The sequence below is a fragment of the Nomascus leucogenys genome, chromosome 18 (genome assembly GCF_006542625.1).
Source record: "Nomascus leucogenys isolate Asia chromosome 18, Asia_NLE_v1, whole genome shotgun sequence".
Taxonomy (NCBI): Eukaryota; Metazoa; Chordata; class Mammalia; order Primates; family Hylobatidae; genus Nomascus; species Nomascus leucogenys.
The window spans coordinates 38278507-38294263 of record NC_044398.1 but is presented as its reverse complement, the minus strand read 5'-3'; the positions used below and the strand labels follow the sequence as shown (position 1 = coordinate 38294263).

Genomic DNA, 15757 nt, shown 5'->3' with positions numbered 1-15757 from the left:
TTTAGTATTTGGGATTCAAAGGAATAGAGTTGATGAGACTGACCAAGGGTGGGAAGAGATTAGCCACAGAGGGAAGTGGTAAGAAGCTTGTTGGAGAAAATGAGTGAAGTGCCAGGGTGTCGCAGAGCAGAGAGATGGCAGGTGAACATTTTATCAGGCTGATTGAGGCTGAAGCATGGTTTGTGCAAATGGAGAAGGAAGAGGCAACTCTCAGAGTCCTAGTGGGAGAGAACCAGCCACCTTGGAACTGCAGAGATCCTGGGAGCACAGAGGAGGCAGCTCCCAGAGGGAGTAACGCCTTTTTGAGCCCAACGTGTTCATCAGCTATTTACCCATTATTTCCCGAGTGCTTGTTAATATGTAAAACATTGATCTAGACACTAGAGATATAATGAAGTGGAAGGAACGAAGGAAGTCCCTACCCACCTAAGCTTACATCTAAGGAGAAGACAGATACAGGAAAACCCAGGAGATACTCACACAGACATTATATACAGCCTAGGGTGGTAAATGCTATCATGGAAAAATAAAGCAGGATAAGGTGACAGAGAGCTGTGGGGCCAAAGAAAGCTCTTTTCCTGGGGGTGCCAGGCAGGCTCCTCTGACCAGGTGATGTTTCAGAGGAGACCAGAAGGAGAGGGAGCCACACAGGAACCTAGCAGAAAGCCTGGAACAGGCACAAGGAAGAGCAAGTGCGAGAGCCCAGAGCCCGTGATGGGAGGATGCTGGGCGTGTCCGGGAGCAGTGAAGTGTCTGGAGTCACAGGAACTGAGCAAGGGAGTGAGTAGAGGAGAGGGGAGGGGTGGGGTGGGGTGGGGTTGTGGAGGGCTGAGGAGCCTAAACAGGGTCAGTGTGGGGACTTGAGATAGGGGAGAGAAGGAGAGATTTTCCACATTGGGGAGCAGGGTCATTTTATGTTGGCTGATGACTGTATGTATGTGAGCCTATGTATGGTTAATTAATCTGGCATGAGTTTGTGTGCATGTATGTGTGTGTGGTTAAGTAAATATGTGTGTGAATTTGTATGTGTGAGCATGTTATATGTCTAATGTGAACACACGTACATAGGTTTATGTTACTGTGTGTGCCATATGTGTTCCAGTGTATATGTGTGTCTGAGTGATCATGTGTGTGTTTCTTTGTGTGTGAGTGACATATTATGGACATGTGTCCCCTTCAAATCTCATGTTGAAATTTGATATCCAATGTGAGAGGTGGGCCTAGAGGGGGGTGTTTGGGTCACGGAGACAAATCCCTCATGAAGGGCTCAGTGCCGCCCTCATGGTAATGAGTTCTCACTCTTAGTTCTGTGAGAACTGAGTGTTGAAAAGAGCCTGTCACTTCCTCCACTCTCTCTTCCTTCCTCTCTTACCCATGTGATCTAAACACACCTGCTCCCCTTCCCCACCTGCTGAGAATGGAAGCTTCCTAAGGCCCTCACCAGAAGCAGATGCTGGGCTTCATGTACAGGCTACAGAAACATGAGCCCAATACACTTCTTTCTTTTATAAATCACCCAGCCTCAGATATCCCTTTGTAAGCCACACAGGTGGACAAAGACAGCGGTTCCATGCATGCTTAAGTGTGTACAAGTGTCTCTGTGTTTATGTGTTTGTGTTTTTATGTGTGTCTAAGGAGTTAAGAGTATGTGTGTTTTGTGTTTGTGTGTGTCCATGATAATACACAGGACAGAAAAGGAGGTCCCATGGGGAAATGAGAACATGTTGGGAAGCCTCTCCTGATATCCAGGCTCAGCCTCTGCCCTCGCCATGGGTCACAGAACAGACCAGTGCCATCGATGAGGTCACACAGTAGAGCTAGGATCTTAGCGACCATGGGGAGCTCAGTGTCCACTCTGGCTGGGGCCAGCTGGAGGGCTTCAGTACAGCCCCAGCCAACTCTCACTGAACAGCTGGAGCACCGAGACCCTGGGCACTCATTTCAAATCATGAAATGCCACTTCACGGACCACAGGGGAGAACAGTCACCAACCGATGGGACCACCCTCAGCTTGAGCAGCCCTGAGTCCACCGAGGAAAGTGTGGAAGTGTTCTGGCCAGGTAGGTCAAAAGAAAGGCCTGGAAGGTCAGCCAGCTGTGCTCCCTGGGAAGGAAGCCCTGATGGGAAGGGACAGTGCCAGGTTGCCTCCTGATACTGTTACCAAATGGTTGTGTTGACCATAAACATAGATGTGGATGGAAAGGAAATTGATATTTATGGGACACTTGGTATGACTGAGGCTGTTATGAGTATATAAGGTGTTTTTAGGGGATATGAGGATGAAAATGTAAAATGTTTATAATTATGTATTTATTTTAATGTGTATTTGAGAAAACAACACGTCAATCCTGTGATTTAAGTAGTGAAATAAAAAATTCCTTTATAACAAAATGACGAAAGTTAATATAGAACATCAATTTGAAGACCACTGGTACATGTATGTGGGCAGCACCTAAGTGTCACACCAGCTCTGGGGGCCCAATGGCTCCACCTCTTATTCAAACTCCGTGCCTCTGTTTCCTACTCTGTTGAATGGGAATCCTAACAATATAATTTCTTAGGGTTGTTTTGAATATTAAAGGAGCTAACACTTGGCAAGCACTTCCATAGCAAGAGGGGCACAGTAAGTGTTGAAGGAGGTAGTGAGATGCCCCCCTCGGGAAGGTGAAGACAGGTCACAAATGTTGAAGAGGACAGTGGGTCTGGGTGGCTTGGCCAAGGCACTTTGTGTGTGTTGTTTTTTAAATGGGCTTTACTGAGGTGTCTTTTATGCACACAGACTTCAGCAATTTTAAATGCACAATTTAAAGAAGTTTGACACATGTACATTTGTGGAACCACCAACACAATCATGATAAAGAAGATTTTCAGAACCTCTAAAAGTTCCCTTGTGCCTTATTATGGCCAATCTCCCCTCACCCCATCCCCAGCTCTGGGCAACCACTGAGCTGTTCTCTGTTCCTAAAAGTTTGCCTTTTCTAGAATGTCATCTGAATAAAATCATATACTACATGGATTCTTTTTTACTTTTTGTTCACATTCTCTTATGACTACATGGCCTTTTTAATTGGCTTCTTTTATGTAGCATAATGCATTCAGGATTCATCCGTACTGTTGCACGTCTCAGTGGTTCATGGATTTAACAGGTTGCATCATATGGATGCACGTCAGTCTGCTTACCTGTTCCCCAGTTGATGGTCTTTTGCTTGGTGATTACTCTAATACATTATTTGATCCTTATCATCATATCCCTAATGTGTATATAACTCTCTTATTCGCCATTTAATGGTCTTTCTCAGTAGAGTCAAGGATTTGGTGATTGCATTCATACATTATTCAATCATTACCACACCCTATGAAGTAGGCATTATCACCATCTTCATGTTTTCAGGAAATGGGCAGAGGGGGCGGTGTTTGCCCAAGAGCTCCCAGAGCCTGTACCCTTTCAGAGTCTGCAGCTCCTGAAGGTAGATGTGGCATTGATCCCTTGGGGGGCACTGATGACAATGTCCTTCTGCTTCTCAGGGACTATACAGACAGAAGGGTCCTCCCCATGGCCGGGGCCTGCCATTTCCCGGGAGGAGGCCCTCTACTTCACTTCCACGGCCCGGGGGATGCTGGGCTGGAGCAGCTCCCCATCCTCAGAGTCCTCCGAGTACCAGTCCTACTCCCAATACCAGTCGTGCTGCTCCTGCATGCGCGATGAGGACAACGCTGCTCCGCAGAGTGTGTGTGCCTTCTACACGCACGTGCAGACCGTGCGGGGCGTGGCGGTGGCCTGGGAGACCGAGGCCGGCTTCGAGCCGGTCAGCAGGAAGCCCCGCATCCATGAAGCCCAGTTCATCAAGAGGCAGAGGCGGAACGGCTCCTCCTTCGAGATGGCTTCCAACACCGATCTGCGCTGGGACCTGGAAGCCTGCAAGAGCAACTGCAGCCCCGAGCCCGAGGACACAGAGCTGCTGGAGTGCTGCCTGCAGGAGCTGCGGGCGCCGCCGGACTGGCTGGTCACCACCAACTACGGGCTGCGCTGCGTGGCCTGCTGCCGGGTCTTCCCCTCCCTGGACGCTCTGCTGGAGCACGCCCAGCATGGCATCCGGGAGGGCTTCAGCTGTCAGATCTTTTTTGAGGAGATGCTGGAGAGAAGGCGGGCTCAGGGCCAAGCACATGACCAACAGCTGGAGGAGGAGCAGAGTCCTTCAGACAACAGCGAATGTTCCCGGCCCCAGGGTGAGGTGCTCTCAGCACAGCAGCAGGAGAAGCAGTGAGCCAGAGGGGAGATACCCAACCCTGCCCTCACCTCCAGTGCCTGGGACTGCTCCTTCCCCAGCCTGCAGTATCAGAGCCACTAGGGCAGGGAGAGAGGACCAGGGTCAGGGGGAAGGAAAGGCATGGAGTGTAGAGCAGCGAGGGCCGGGAGACTGGAAGGAGCCCCCTTCCTGCCCTAGGCACAGCATCTCCACCAGAGTCCATTTCAAAACCCAAACCCAAACAAGAGGGCTTTGAGTGTTTCTGATGGCAGGCACAACATCTGAAACCCACAAACGCATGGCCAGAGGGATTTCTATTTTTGCTGGTGGAGCAGGCAGGTCCACACTTGCTAAGTAGATGCGGGTCACAGGACAGCCAACAGCAAATTACTCTTCAGCCCTATTTTTTTCACTATTATGAATCTGTCATATGCCCTAGTTCTATGTCTTATGTTTTTGGGATTAAACTTGAATAACACAAAATTGAATGCAGTGACTAATTGAGTGAACCATGCTGTCGTATTGGACACATGGGAAGTTGCCATTTCCATAGGTTACAAACTAGCACAAACACCTGGAGACAGGCAGCTTCTCAAGGCAGAGCAGGAGGCTGGGGATGTCCTTCCGACCTATGAGTTCATCTATGTCAACTATACATTTTTAAGTGTTGCCACGAAATTCATCTTCACCCTTCTCCCTGTCTCAGGGGGCTGTGTTCATTCAAGAAAAATTAATCGTGGACCACTGTGTGTTTGACATGCTGATGCAAGATATACTCCAGCCTCTGTTGCTTCCAGTTAGAATGGGCAATTGCAAGGCAAGGGGATGAATGCCATCAAGGAGGTTTGGGGAGCCTAGATGAGGGGCCCCAAGTTCAAGCTGTTTGATCAGGATAAAGAACTTTCCAAAAAAGATGATGCTCCCAGGGGCTTAAAGGAAAGGCTAGACCAGGGTTCTTCAACCAGCACTGTTGACCCTGCATGCTAATTATGTGCTGCGTGGGCTGTCCTGTCTGCTGCAAGATGTTTACTGGCATCCCTGGCCTCTACCCATCTGATGCCAGCAGCATCCCCTGCCCCACAGTTGTGAAAATCACAAATGTCTTCAGACATTAACAGATGTTCCCTAGGGACAAAATCACCCCTGGTTGAGAACCACTGAGCTAGACAAGAACAAGGCTGTGAGGAGAAGAAACAGACATGATACATTTGGGGAATTGTTAGCCACTTGATCTGGCTGGAATGCTGGGGGTATTTGTCTCTCGTATAGTTTATAAAGATGTGTCAGGCACTGAAGTGGACATGGGGAATAAGTGAACAAAGGGAAAAAGGCAAACATGGATGCTGCTCTGTGGAGCTTATAGCCTGAGGGTGTGCATGTAACGTAATTATGAAAGTTCCCATTTCATGACCTAAAGGGTCCTGTGTGGCCGGCCCTTTGCTACTTTCTCCACACCATGTCTTAGCATTCTGTGCCTCACTCACCGTGCTCCAACCACATGGGCCCCTTTCTTTCCTTAAAGGATTCAAGCGTTCGTGCTTCAGGGCCTTTGCCCTTGCTGTCTTCCCCAAGTAGAACGCACCCTTGTCTGTCTCTCTTCTGGCTGTCCCCGTTCTCATCTTTGAGGTTGCAGCTTAAATATCTCTTTTTCAGAGGGTCCTTTCCCAATCACGCTGCCTTAGCATATGCCTTATTCTAAGTGTGGATGGTTTTAAGAAGTGACATGATCAGATTTATATTTTAAAAAGCTCACTCCATAGCATGTGGGATATGGATTGGGATAGTAGCAAAAGAAGAAAATGAGAAGTGGAGAGATCAATTAGGAGGCTGTTGAGGAAGTCCAGGCCAGGAATGGTGGTGACTTGGACCAGGCTATCCCAAGCCAAGAAGAAGAATGGATGCCTTCAGGACTTATTTGGGGAATAGAATCCAAAGGCCTTGGGGAAGGCTGCAGGTGGGGGTAGAAGAAAGGGGTTTGTCATGGTGGATTCCCAAGTTCCTAGGAGGAGCAAGTGTGGGTGGCTGTGCATTAACTGATATGGGGAAATTTGGAGGGTGATTTCCATATGAGTGTGTGTGTGAGAGTGTTTATGTGTGAGCATGCATGTCTGTGTTGAACGTGCATATCAGCATGTGTCTGCATGTAGACATACAGGCATAAGTGCTGGGAGGCAGGTGACAGAGGTGAGTTGAGACATGGTCAGTTCTAAATGCTAATGGCACATTTGAGCAGAGATGTTGAGTGAGAAGTTCATGTTATTTAGAAGATAAGTCTAGATTGGAAATGTAAATGAGAAAGTTAACTGCAAATAAATGGTACCATTTTGAAAAAGCACAACAGTGGATGGATGACACTAACTAGGGTGCTGGGGTAGAGTTAGGGTGAGCCCTGTGAAGTAGGGAGGAATGGAGTGAGGAGCATTTCTTAGGAATTTTCTTCAAAGTCAACAAAAATAAGAAAAGATAATTTTCAGGAGTGGTGAGCAGTGTTGAATGCTAAGGAGAGTTGGAGTGAGCTGAGGACACAGCGCATTTCATTTGATGCACGAGGTTGCTGACAGTTCTGAGGAGAGCAGTCTCAGCAGCTGAGAAGGGCAGAGGTCAGACGGGCACTGTTCAGCAGCAGACACGAAACAAACTGCTGGAGGTAAGCATTGGACATCTCTGCAGGCAACTCTGATTAGAAAGGAAAGCAACAATGGCTGTAGCTGGATAAAGATGGCGGAGAGACCAAGTTTATGCCAATGGAAATGATCCAATAGAAAGGAAGAGACAGATAAGGTGGAAAAATGGGGAAATCTAAGGAGAGGAGCCAAGCAGGAGAGAGGGAGCTGAGCTGACATGGAGAAACCGGCCTAGGGCGGCTCCGAGCTCCTTGTTGCGTGCAGATGGGCAGTTAGTCACATAGGGCTTTGGGGTCAAAATTAGGGAACTTGACCATCCATCCTGAAAACTACAAGGGGCTCTGGAGAAATCTGAAGTCAGATTTGCGTTTGTGAAGATCACTCTGGTGAAAAGGGTCAAGAATGGATGAGAGCCAGCATCGTTGGTGACAAGGGGTTCAGCTAAAGTGTGGGTGGCAGGGTGAATTCAGGGGAAATTTAGAAGACTGAACCATAAAGTGTGGCCAGTGTGTGATGAGGATGGTGAGAGGAAGGAATCCAGAATGACTGCTAGGGTTTTTTTCTGGGTGGCAAAATGTCAGAGCCATTTGCAGACAATGGAGAAGGAGAAGGTTTGCTTGGGATGCTGATAAACCCACCTTTGAACAAGCTGAGCTTGAGACAGAAATATTCAGAAGGGAGCTGGTCGTAAGGGTGTGGAGCTCAGAAGAGTGGTCGTCTGCCTGTGTGTGGTGAGCTGTGGCCATGGTGCTTTCCATGGGCTTCATGTGGGATGCATTCCTTCTGCTGGTGCAAGTGCAGCAGGAAGTCATGAGATCATCTTAGAAAGGGCATCAGCGGTGGGGATATCTTAACAGCCTTTTAAAGGTGCAGCAGAGGCCACAAACCTTTTGAATTTGGTGTGAAAGGAGCTTGAGGATCAACAGGAAGTAAAAACAGCCCCAGTTTTATGAAACTCTTCTCGGAAGAGCTATCTGGTGTTTGGGGGGGCTTCATAGGCAGGTAAAGTCCAAGGGACACTGTAAGGGAAGGAGAGGCTCCTGAGCCAGAAATAGTGACTACTAACGAGGAGAATAGTTTTATTTTTAAAAAATCGGTATGGGAGGGAATTGAAAAGAGGCATAATATCTAAGCTCTGAAATTTCAGCCTTTAAGAGACAAGTGTTTTTAAGTGCTAAATTCTGTATTCTAAGGGCAAAGCATCGTTTTAAACACTTTATGAATACTAAATCATATAGTGTTCTCCACAGTCCAATGAGGTGGATCCGACTATTGTCCGTGTTTTGTTGGTGAGTAAGCAAAGACCATACAAAGGTCATATGGCTGGTGTACACCAGCTTGGCTCCAAGCCTATGTTCTAATCATCACACAGAGATGCAAACTTCAGTGTAAAGATAGATGCAAGGTATTTAGGAAAGCAAATATATCAACTGCACAGGCTGCATTTTCTTTAGATTAAGTAGCAGCAGCTGCAGATGAAGGGAAACATGATGAGTCTTCAGGAAAAATGAAAGATGACAGCAACCTCGGGTAAGCAAACTATTAATGTAAAGGATAACTTCAGCTGACATGAATGGGGAAGAAGAGAATAACATTATTCTTAAGGTTGTGACTTGTTCTTTAATTATAACTGAAACTCAACTGAGTTAAACATTCGTTTGTGGTTTAGACACATAATTTTGCAGATACCTGGGACCTCACAGACAATAGTAAGGGAACTCCTTCCAGAGGTGTCGGGGACCTCAAACATTTTAAATTATGAACCACTTTAAACCCTTTATTTTCCAAAACCATAGAAGATGGAGCTCATGTTATAAAACCTACATAAACCTCATAACAAAGCCTGAAAAAGATGGCACTAAAAAAGTAGGCAATATGTTGATCTCACTTATTAACACAACATAATAGCTAATCTAGTTTAACAGACTACAAAAACAATAATTCACCATGACTGGCCTGGCATGGTGGACTCACGCCTGTAATCCCAGCACTTTGGGAGGCCAAGGCAGGTGGATGGCTTGAGCCTAGCAGTTTGAGACAAGCCTGGGCAAAATGGCAAAACCCCATCTCTACAAAAAACAAAAAATACAAAAATTAGCCAGGCATGGTGGTGCGCATCTGTAGTCCCAGCTACTTAGGAAACTGAGGTGGAAGATGACTTGAGCCTCAGAGATTGAGGCTGCAGTGAGCCATGATTGTGCCACTGCACTCCTATAGCCTAGGCAACAGAGTGAGACTCTGTCTCAAAAATAAAGAGTATTTCATCATAACTCAATTTGGGTCATCTCTTGACTAAAGATAGTTAAAAATTATTAATTCTAACAATGCTTCGTATTGAAAGAAAATTCTTATGATTATCTCAGTAGATATTAAAAACAATCAGAAATAAACCAATGCACTTATAGTCAGTTGATTTTTCAAGAGTGCCAAGATAATTTAATGGGGGAAAGAATAATCTTTTCAGCAAATTGTGCTGGGACAACTGGATATCTGTATGCAAAAAGGTGACGTTGGATCCCTACCTCACAATATATACAAAAAAAACCCCTAAAAATCAAAAAGACCTAACTGTAGTAGTCAAAACTATAAAACTCTTAGAGAAAACATAGGTGTAAATTCTGAGAATTGAAAACATATGTCCACATAAAAACTTGTACATGAATATTCACAGCAACATTATTCATAATACACATAATTTGCCAAATACAGAAAGTAAAAACAACCTACATGTTTATCAGATGATGAAAGAATAAACAAAATATAGTATATCCATACAATGGAATATAATTCAGCCATAAAATGAAGAACTGATCCCACGTTATATACGGATGAACCTTGAAAACCTGTGAAGTGAAAGAAGCCAGACACAAAAGGTAACATAACGTATAATTTTATGTCAATGAAATATTCAAATAGGCAAATTTATAGAGACAGAAAGCAGATTAGTGGTTGCCTTGGATTCAGGGGAAGGGGAGGAATGGGAGTGACTGCTAACAGGTATGGGATTTCTTCTTAGGGTGATGAAAACGTTCTGGAATTAGTGGCAATGGTTACACAACTTTGAGAATACGCCATAAACCACTGAATTGTAGTATGTGAATTGTATCTCAATTTAAAAGACATATAATAAGTATAACAACCATTCGTGTAATAAGTTCCTTATAAACTAAGAATAAGATTTTTTTAGATAACATAGAATATCTCAAACAAAAGAGCAAAATATCTACATGTACTTCCATTAAAATCAGATAAAAAATGTCATGCATTACAATGTTTATTTGACATTGTTCTAGAAGTTACAACCAATGCATAAGATATGAAACAGAAATGTTGTATACAATAGACAGAAAATAATTTTCAGAAAAAGATAATATACTTTGAAAGTGCAAATGAATTAATTAAAATTATGGAAAAAATAATCAAAGGATTGATATATAAGGTGGATTTCAAGAACTTCCTTTTATATTAGACATGACTAATTAGGAAATAACATGGAAAATATTCCATCCACTAGATAAATAGCTATTAAAGGAAATATTGCAAGAGTGATGAAATATCTAAGTGATTATTTTTAGTTGGTAATTGTTGATTTTATTTTTTCTGTAGTTTTTATTATTTTATATTTTCTATATTGATCAAGTATAGATTTTAGAATAAAAAGGCAATAAAACATTTAATCAAGCATTACTTTGTGTGCACCTATACTCTTAGCTACTGGGGAGGCTGAGGTGGGAGGATGGCTAGTACCAAAGAGGTAGAGGCTGCAGTGAGCTGTGATTGCAACACTGCACTCCAGCCTGGGTGACAGAGAAAGACCCTCTCTCTAAAAAAAACAAACAAAATATTACCTTAGTAAGAAGTGACTTTGGGGACCTCCTCAGTTCACACTTGTAGTCTGCAAGCCATATTGTGAGAACCCCAGCTCTTAACTTCTTAATCCTTAGTTCTCGAGAATTAAATTAGCTTTAATTTTAAGAGCACTTTATAATAGATGATGGCCCAGCCAACTCAAGGCAATTAAATTACACCATTCTTTTTGAGATGTGTCCTCATTGTTCACCAAGCGTGAAAGCTATGAGAGGAAGATCTTGAGAGAGAACCAGGGTGGGAACTCAGTTGACAGAGGGTAAAGATGATGAGTCTGGGGACAGAAACAAGATGGCATCAACAGGACCATACAAGAAGAAGTGGAAGTTGAAGAGGATGAAGGAAAGATGAAGTTCAATAAGGCAGATAGAGGTGGGAAGAGAGAAGTGGCAGATGTTAAGAATAACATGTAATGCTTTGACCTGAAATGTGACATCACAATGGGGTCCTGGAAGGGGGATTGTGGGGGAAAACGAGGGTCATGTCAAAGATGGTGGAGTCCTGACAGACCTTTCATGAGGGTTTCTGTGGTGCTCAGTAATGGGTTAAATTGTGTCTTCCCAAAATTCATATGTTGAGGGTTGGGCATGGTGGCTCATGCCTGTAATCCCAGCACTCTGGGAGGCCGAGGTGGGCGGACCACTTGAGGTCAAGAGTTTGAGACTAGCCTGGCCAACATGGTGAAACCCCATCTCTACTAAAAATACAAAAATTAGCTGGGCATGGTGGTGGGTGCCTGTAGTCCCAGCTGCTTGGGAGGCTGAGGTGGGAGAATCACTTGAACCCAGGAGGCGGAGGTTGTAGTGAGCTGAGATCATGCCACTGCACTCCAGCCTGGGTGACAGAGCGAGACTCTGTCTCAAAAAAAAAAAAAAAATCATATGTTGAATCCTAATCCCTAGCACCTCAAAATGTGACTGTATTTGGAGTTAAGGCTTTTAAAGAGGTAAATTCACATGGGAAGGCCTAATCCAATATGACCAGAGTCTTTATAAGAAGACGAGATTAGGACCTAGGCACACACAGAGGGAAGACTGCATGAAGACACAGGGAGAAGATGGCATCTGCGAGTGGAAAAAAGAGGCTCAGAAGAAACCAACCCAGTGACACCTTGATCTCCGACTGTGTCACAGAACTGTGAGACAATACATTTTTTATAGTTTAAGCCACCTGGCCTGTGGATTATGGCAACCTGAAAAAATGAATATAGATTCTGAAGAACAGGAGACAGAGACAGAAAGACAGCAGCCATAAAGGCTCAGGGAGGTCCACATTTCAGGTAGGGAGCCTTCCCAGGTGGGGTCCTTAGGGGCACAAGCACGCGGTGAGCACTCTGCCCACATTTGTTGATGTGAATGCTGGTAATAGCATAAATGCATTTGGGAGAAAGCAACCCACTTTTGGTAAACACAGGGTGGTCTCTGGCCTGAGAACAGAGGGTGATGTGGGCCCATGTCAGAGGGTTTTGCAGAAAGAGTCAGGCATGTGGGCATGTGGTGCTACTTTCAGCCTCAAATACTTCCCTCCCTGTGACCAGAAGGTCCCACAGAAAAATGAGCTGGGCACAGGGACAAAGAGGATGTGCTGAGCTGTAGAAAAGACAGAGTAAAGAGATTCATGAAAATGTCAGGTCTACAGCCCACAGCCTGGGTACCAGAAGCCAGAGCCCATGTGTGCATGTGTGTGCATACATTTGTGTGTATGTGTGTGTGTGTTACCTGCTGCTCTGCACTGGGCCATGCTAACACCTAGCTTGGGCTGAGCACAAGGACCCTGTGAAGAGGCTCACAAATGACTCCTGACTCCTGAGGATTTATGTACCGTCTGCTTCTGGACTTGCTGCAGCCCCTCCAAGCACAGCCTCAAGGACTACTGAGCTGGGGTGCCATCAGTCTAGGGAAAAGAGAGTGAGAATTTCCTAAAGCAATGTTTGGCAAACTTGACTACTATTCTTTTCAAAGGCCAAGAAACATTCCTATGGAGCCTGCCTTGACTTCAGCTATTGCTGTGGAAATAAAGCAGCACAAACACAAACAGCTAAGCTTATAGTCGCTTTACAAGTGCAAAACAAAAACCAAATGTGTAAATTAAACACAATTACAAACAGCAATAAAACTCAAACTAACAACATTAATTTAATGTGACTATGGGTGTTTGTGAAACCAATTTGCTCTTCTGTGAATATGGAACTGAATGCCATTCAGATTATCCTGATGGGTGATGGGCTGTCATACCAAGGGCTGGGAAGTGAGTCAGAGCCTTACAGCAGTCGCATGCTGATAGAGCTTGATGCCTTTACCTCCACAGGAGTCAAACTGCCACCAGTGTCAGACTAGCTCATCCTAGACTTTGGTTACAATCCATTGCTTCTCTAACACTTTTAGTCTAGATTTGCTCCAAGCTGGGAGTCTTTGTGTCTCTGTACAGGACTTACAGAGGTCTTATTCCCTTATTTCTAAGTTATTAAGAATGCAGAATGGGAATTTTCCTGAAGCCTAAGTCTCCTGCTTGGATTCACAAAACATCAGAACTATATTTACTGTAACGTCTTTGACATGGGGAGGAAACACTTTATAATTAATAGTACCTTACAATAGATGAAATAATGTAATATGTATGATACTGATCAATAATTACATGATGCCTATGAGCAGCATATATATAAAAACATTGAGATATCATAAAAGTCATAAACAAGTTTTGGTTTTAAGTTTTACTTTGAAAAAAATGAAAACTTAAAGTTGCAAGAATAGTACAATGAATTCCATATGCTCTTTATCTAGATCTACCAACTTTCCCTTTTGCCTCTCTCTCCCTGTGTCTCTGTCTCTCTTTCCATATATATATTATACAATACATATTATAGATAAACTTGTTACTTTTGTTGAACCATTTAAGAGTAATTTACAGTCATTCTATTAACACCAGATACTTCAGCATGGATCGCCTAAGAACAAGTGTAAAGGCATTCTCTTTCATAATCATGCTCAGGAAATGTATTGTATGTAGTGTACAATATAGTCCATTTGCCAGTCGTACCAATAATGTCCTTTTTAGAATTTTTTTCCTGATACCACATCAAGGATCTAGGATTATACATTTCATTTAGTTGATAAGTCTTTTTAACCTCTTTTACTCTGAACAGTTCTTCAGTCTGTCTTTCGCTCATTGAATGTTCAATGAAAGTAGAAGGCATGGACTGAGATTTTTAGTCTTATACATCAGTGGTGAGTTCTAAGATGTTTTCTTTGTGGTCAGTTTTATAGACGTCTGTTTGGTTCCTAGTCCTTCCCTCATTCCAATCACCTCCATCTGGAGCCTTCTAGGAATCTGGGGCCATGTCTTTCCGTTTCCTGGGAGCTGGTCCAGGTTGCTGCATCCAGCTGGCCTGCAGAGCCCTTGGCATCAGCTCACAATCACGCCCCTCTATTGGGGTCACCAATGAGGTTGGTTAGAAGCTATTTCTATCTAGACATCCTGTCAGGCCTATAGCTTCACACTTCTGTACATTTTGGGAAAAACAGTGCACTCCGTACTCCTTCCCCAGTTGTGCAGGGAGAAGACAGTGCTGCAGATTTCATGTAAACTCTGCCCCAGGGGCTTTAGGCATATCTTTCTGATTGGATGGCTGCATTGTCTGTAACCATGATCTCTCCTCTTTCTTATCCTTTCCCTGCTCTCTCAGTCACAGCTGAAAACCGCTTTTCTCTAGAGTGAACTCTCTTTTAGTGGCAATTCAAGCATGTAGCTGACTGCTTTTAGCTGTAAAATGCCTGTGAACAACAGGGAGGAGCAAATATTCAAAATTACTTTTAGAAACCTAGACTGAAAAAGTAACACATGGAAATCTGCTAAACACCTTAGAAGAGGGGTGTTTCCTTTTGCTTGATGGTCTTAGTTTAGGGATATATTTGCTGTATGCTAGGTCCATTACAAAACCATGCTGTACTCTTCCATCTCTGACCCAGGTTCTAACAAACAATTGGATAATGAAAGAGGAAAAGCCCCGGCCTGCCAGGTGATAGTGGGATGCACTTGTTTGAGAAATCTGGATTTCTAAGATTCTTTCAGTGGCAACTGGTAGAATCCAGGATTAGTTGAGTAGGCTCTCCATATAGCTTAGTGTCCACAGGAATCTGGATCAACTTTAGAATGGTTTGAACGCCCATCTTTTTATGAGGTAAATAAAAAATATAATTTGATTGTATTATTCTTCCAATTCAGTACAAGTAAGACCTGATAGAGCCAAGGTATGGACAAAGAAGTCTGTGGAGGATTTTCAAATGATCCTAAGCTTGTGAATGAGTGAGCAGGCAGCAGAGCTAAGAAAACCATTTGGAAGGCCTTTGCCAATGTAGTCCAGAAGAGCTGAAAGGCCAAGTCTTATCCGGGTCACTGGCTCTGTCTCCCATGAAGGCTGAGTATATTCCCTTGTTCCTGTGTTCATGCAGCAAAGGTTTTACCAGGACGATCAGTTAGATTATATGGGAAGCTGAAAAGTACCAGCAGCGCACACAGCTGTAAAATCAGCACAATGTTACCTGTAGCAGAAGTGCAAGAAAAGCACTTTCTAGCCTCAAATCTTTGGCACAACCCCAGTTTGGTAAAGACGAAGCAAGTCAAGGGTGGCAGGTTGAATTTCTGCTCTGTTTTGCAATGAGAGTTGGATATTTAGCAATATACAATGACCAAAGCAGGAGTTGCCTCCTCCAACGGTGGCCAACACATCAAAGGAGTCCCTTCTGCTTTTCACCAACTGGGAGAGTAAATTGAGACCAGCAGGTTGAGGTGGGAGATTACCAAGGATACCAAATAGCCCTGCCACATCTCTAGCTGCTCTTAGTACAGCCATGTCAAGATGCCATTTTACATGTGTCACCTTCACTTGACAAATGAAATTCAGAGAGGTTATGCTGCTCCAGGACCCAAGGCTGTTGCCCAGCCAGAGTGGGTCACAGATCCACTTTCAGAACCAGTGCTCCTCTTCAGACATCCTCCCTCAGTCTGCCAAACACTGCC

The 15757-nt window shown here is 44.2% G+C and overlaps 1 protein-coding gene across 1 annotated transcript; it reads left to right on the top strand.

Moving 5' to 3' along the window:
- The first annotated feature begins 1852 nt into the window (after positions 1 to 1852).
- FAM170B (family with sequence similarity 170 member B) lies at positions 1853 to 4730 on the top strand. Its single transcript, XM_003278157.4, has 2 exons — positions 1853 to 2060; positions 3526 to 4730. The coding sequence occupies exons 1-2, from the start codon at positions 1949 to 1951 to the stop codon at positions 4263 to 4265; spliced, it is 852 nt and encodes a 283-aa protein (XP_003278205.3). The 5' UTR covers positions 1853 to 1948; the 3' UTR covers positions 4266 to 4730.
- Positions 4731 to 15757: the final 11027 nt, after the last annotated feature.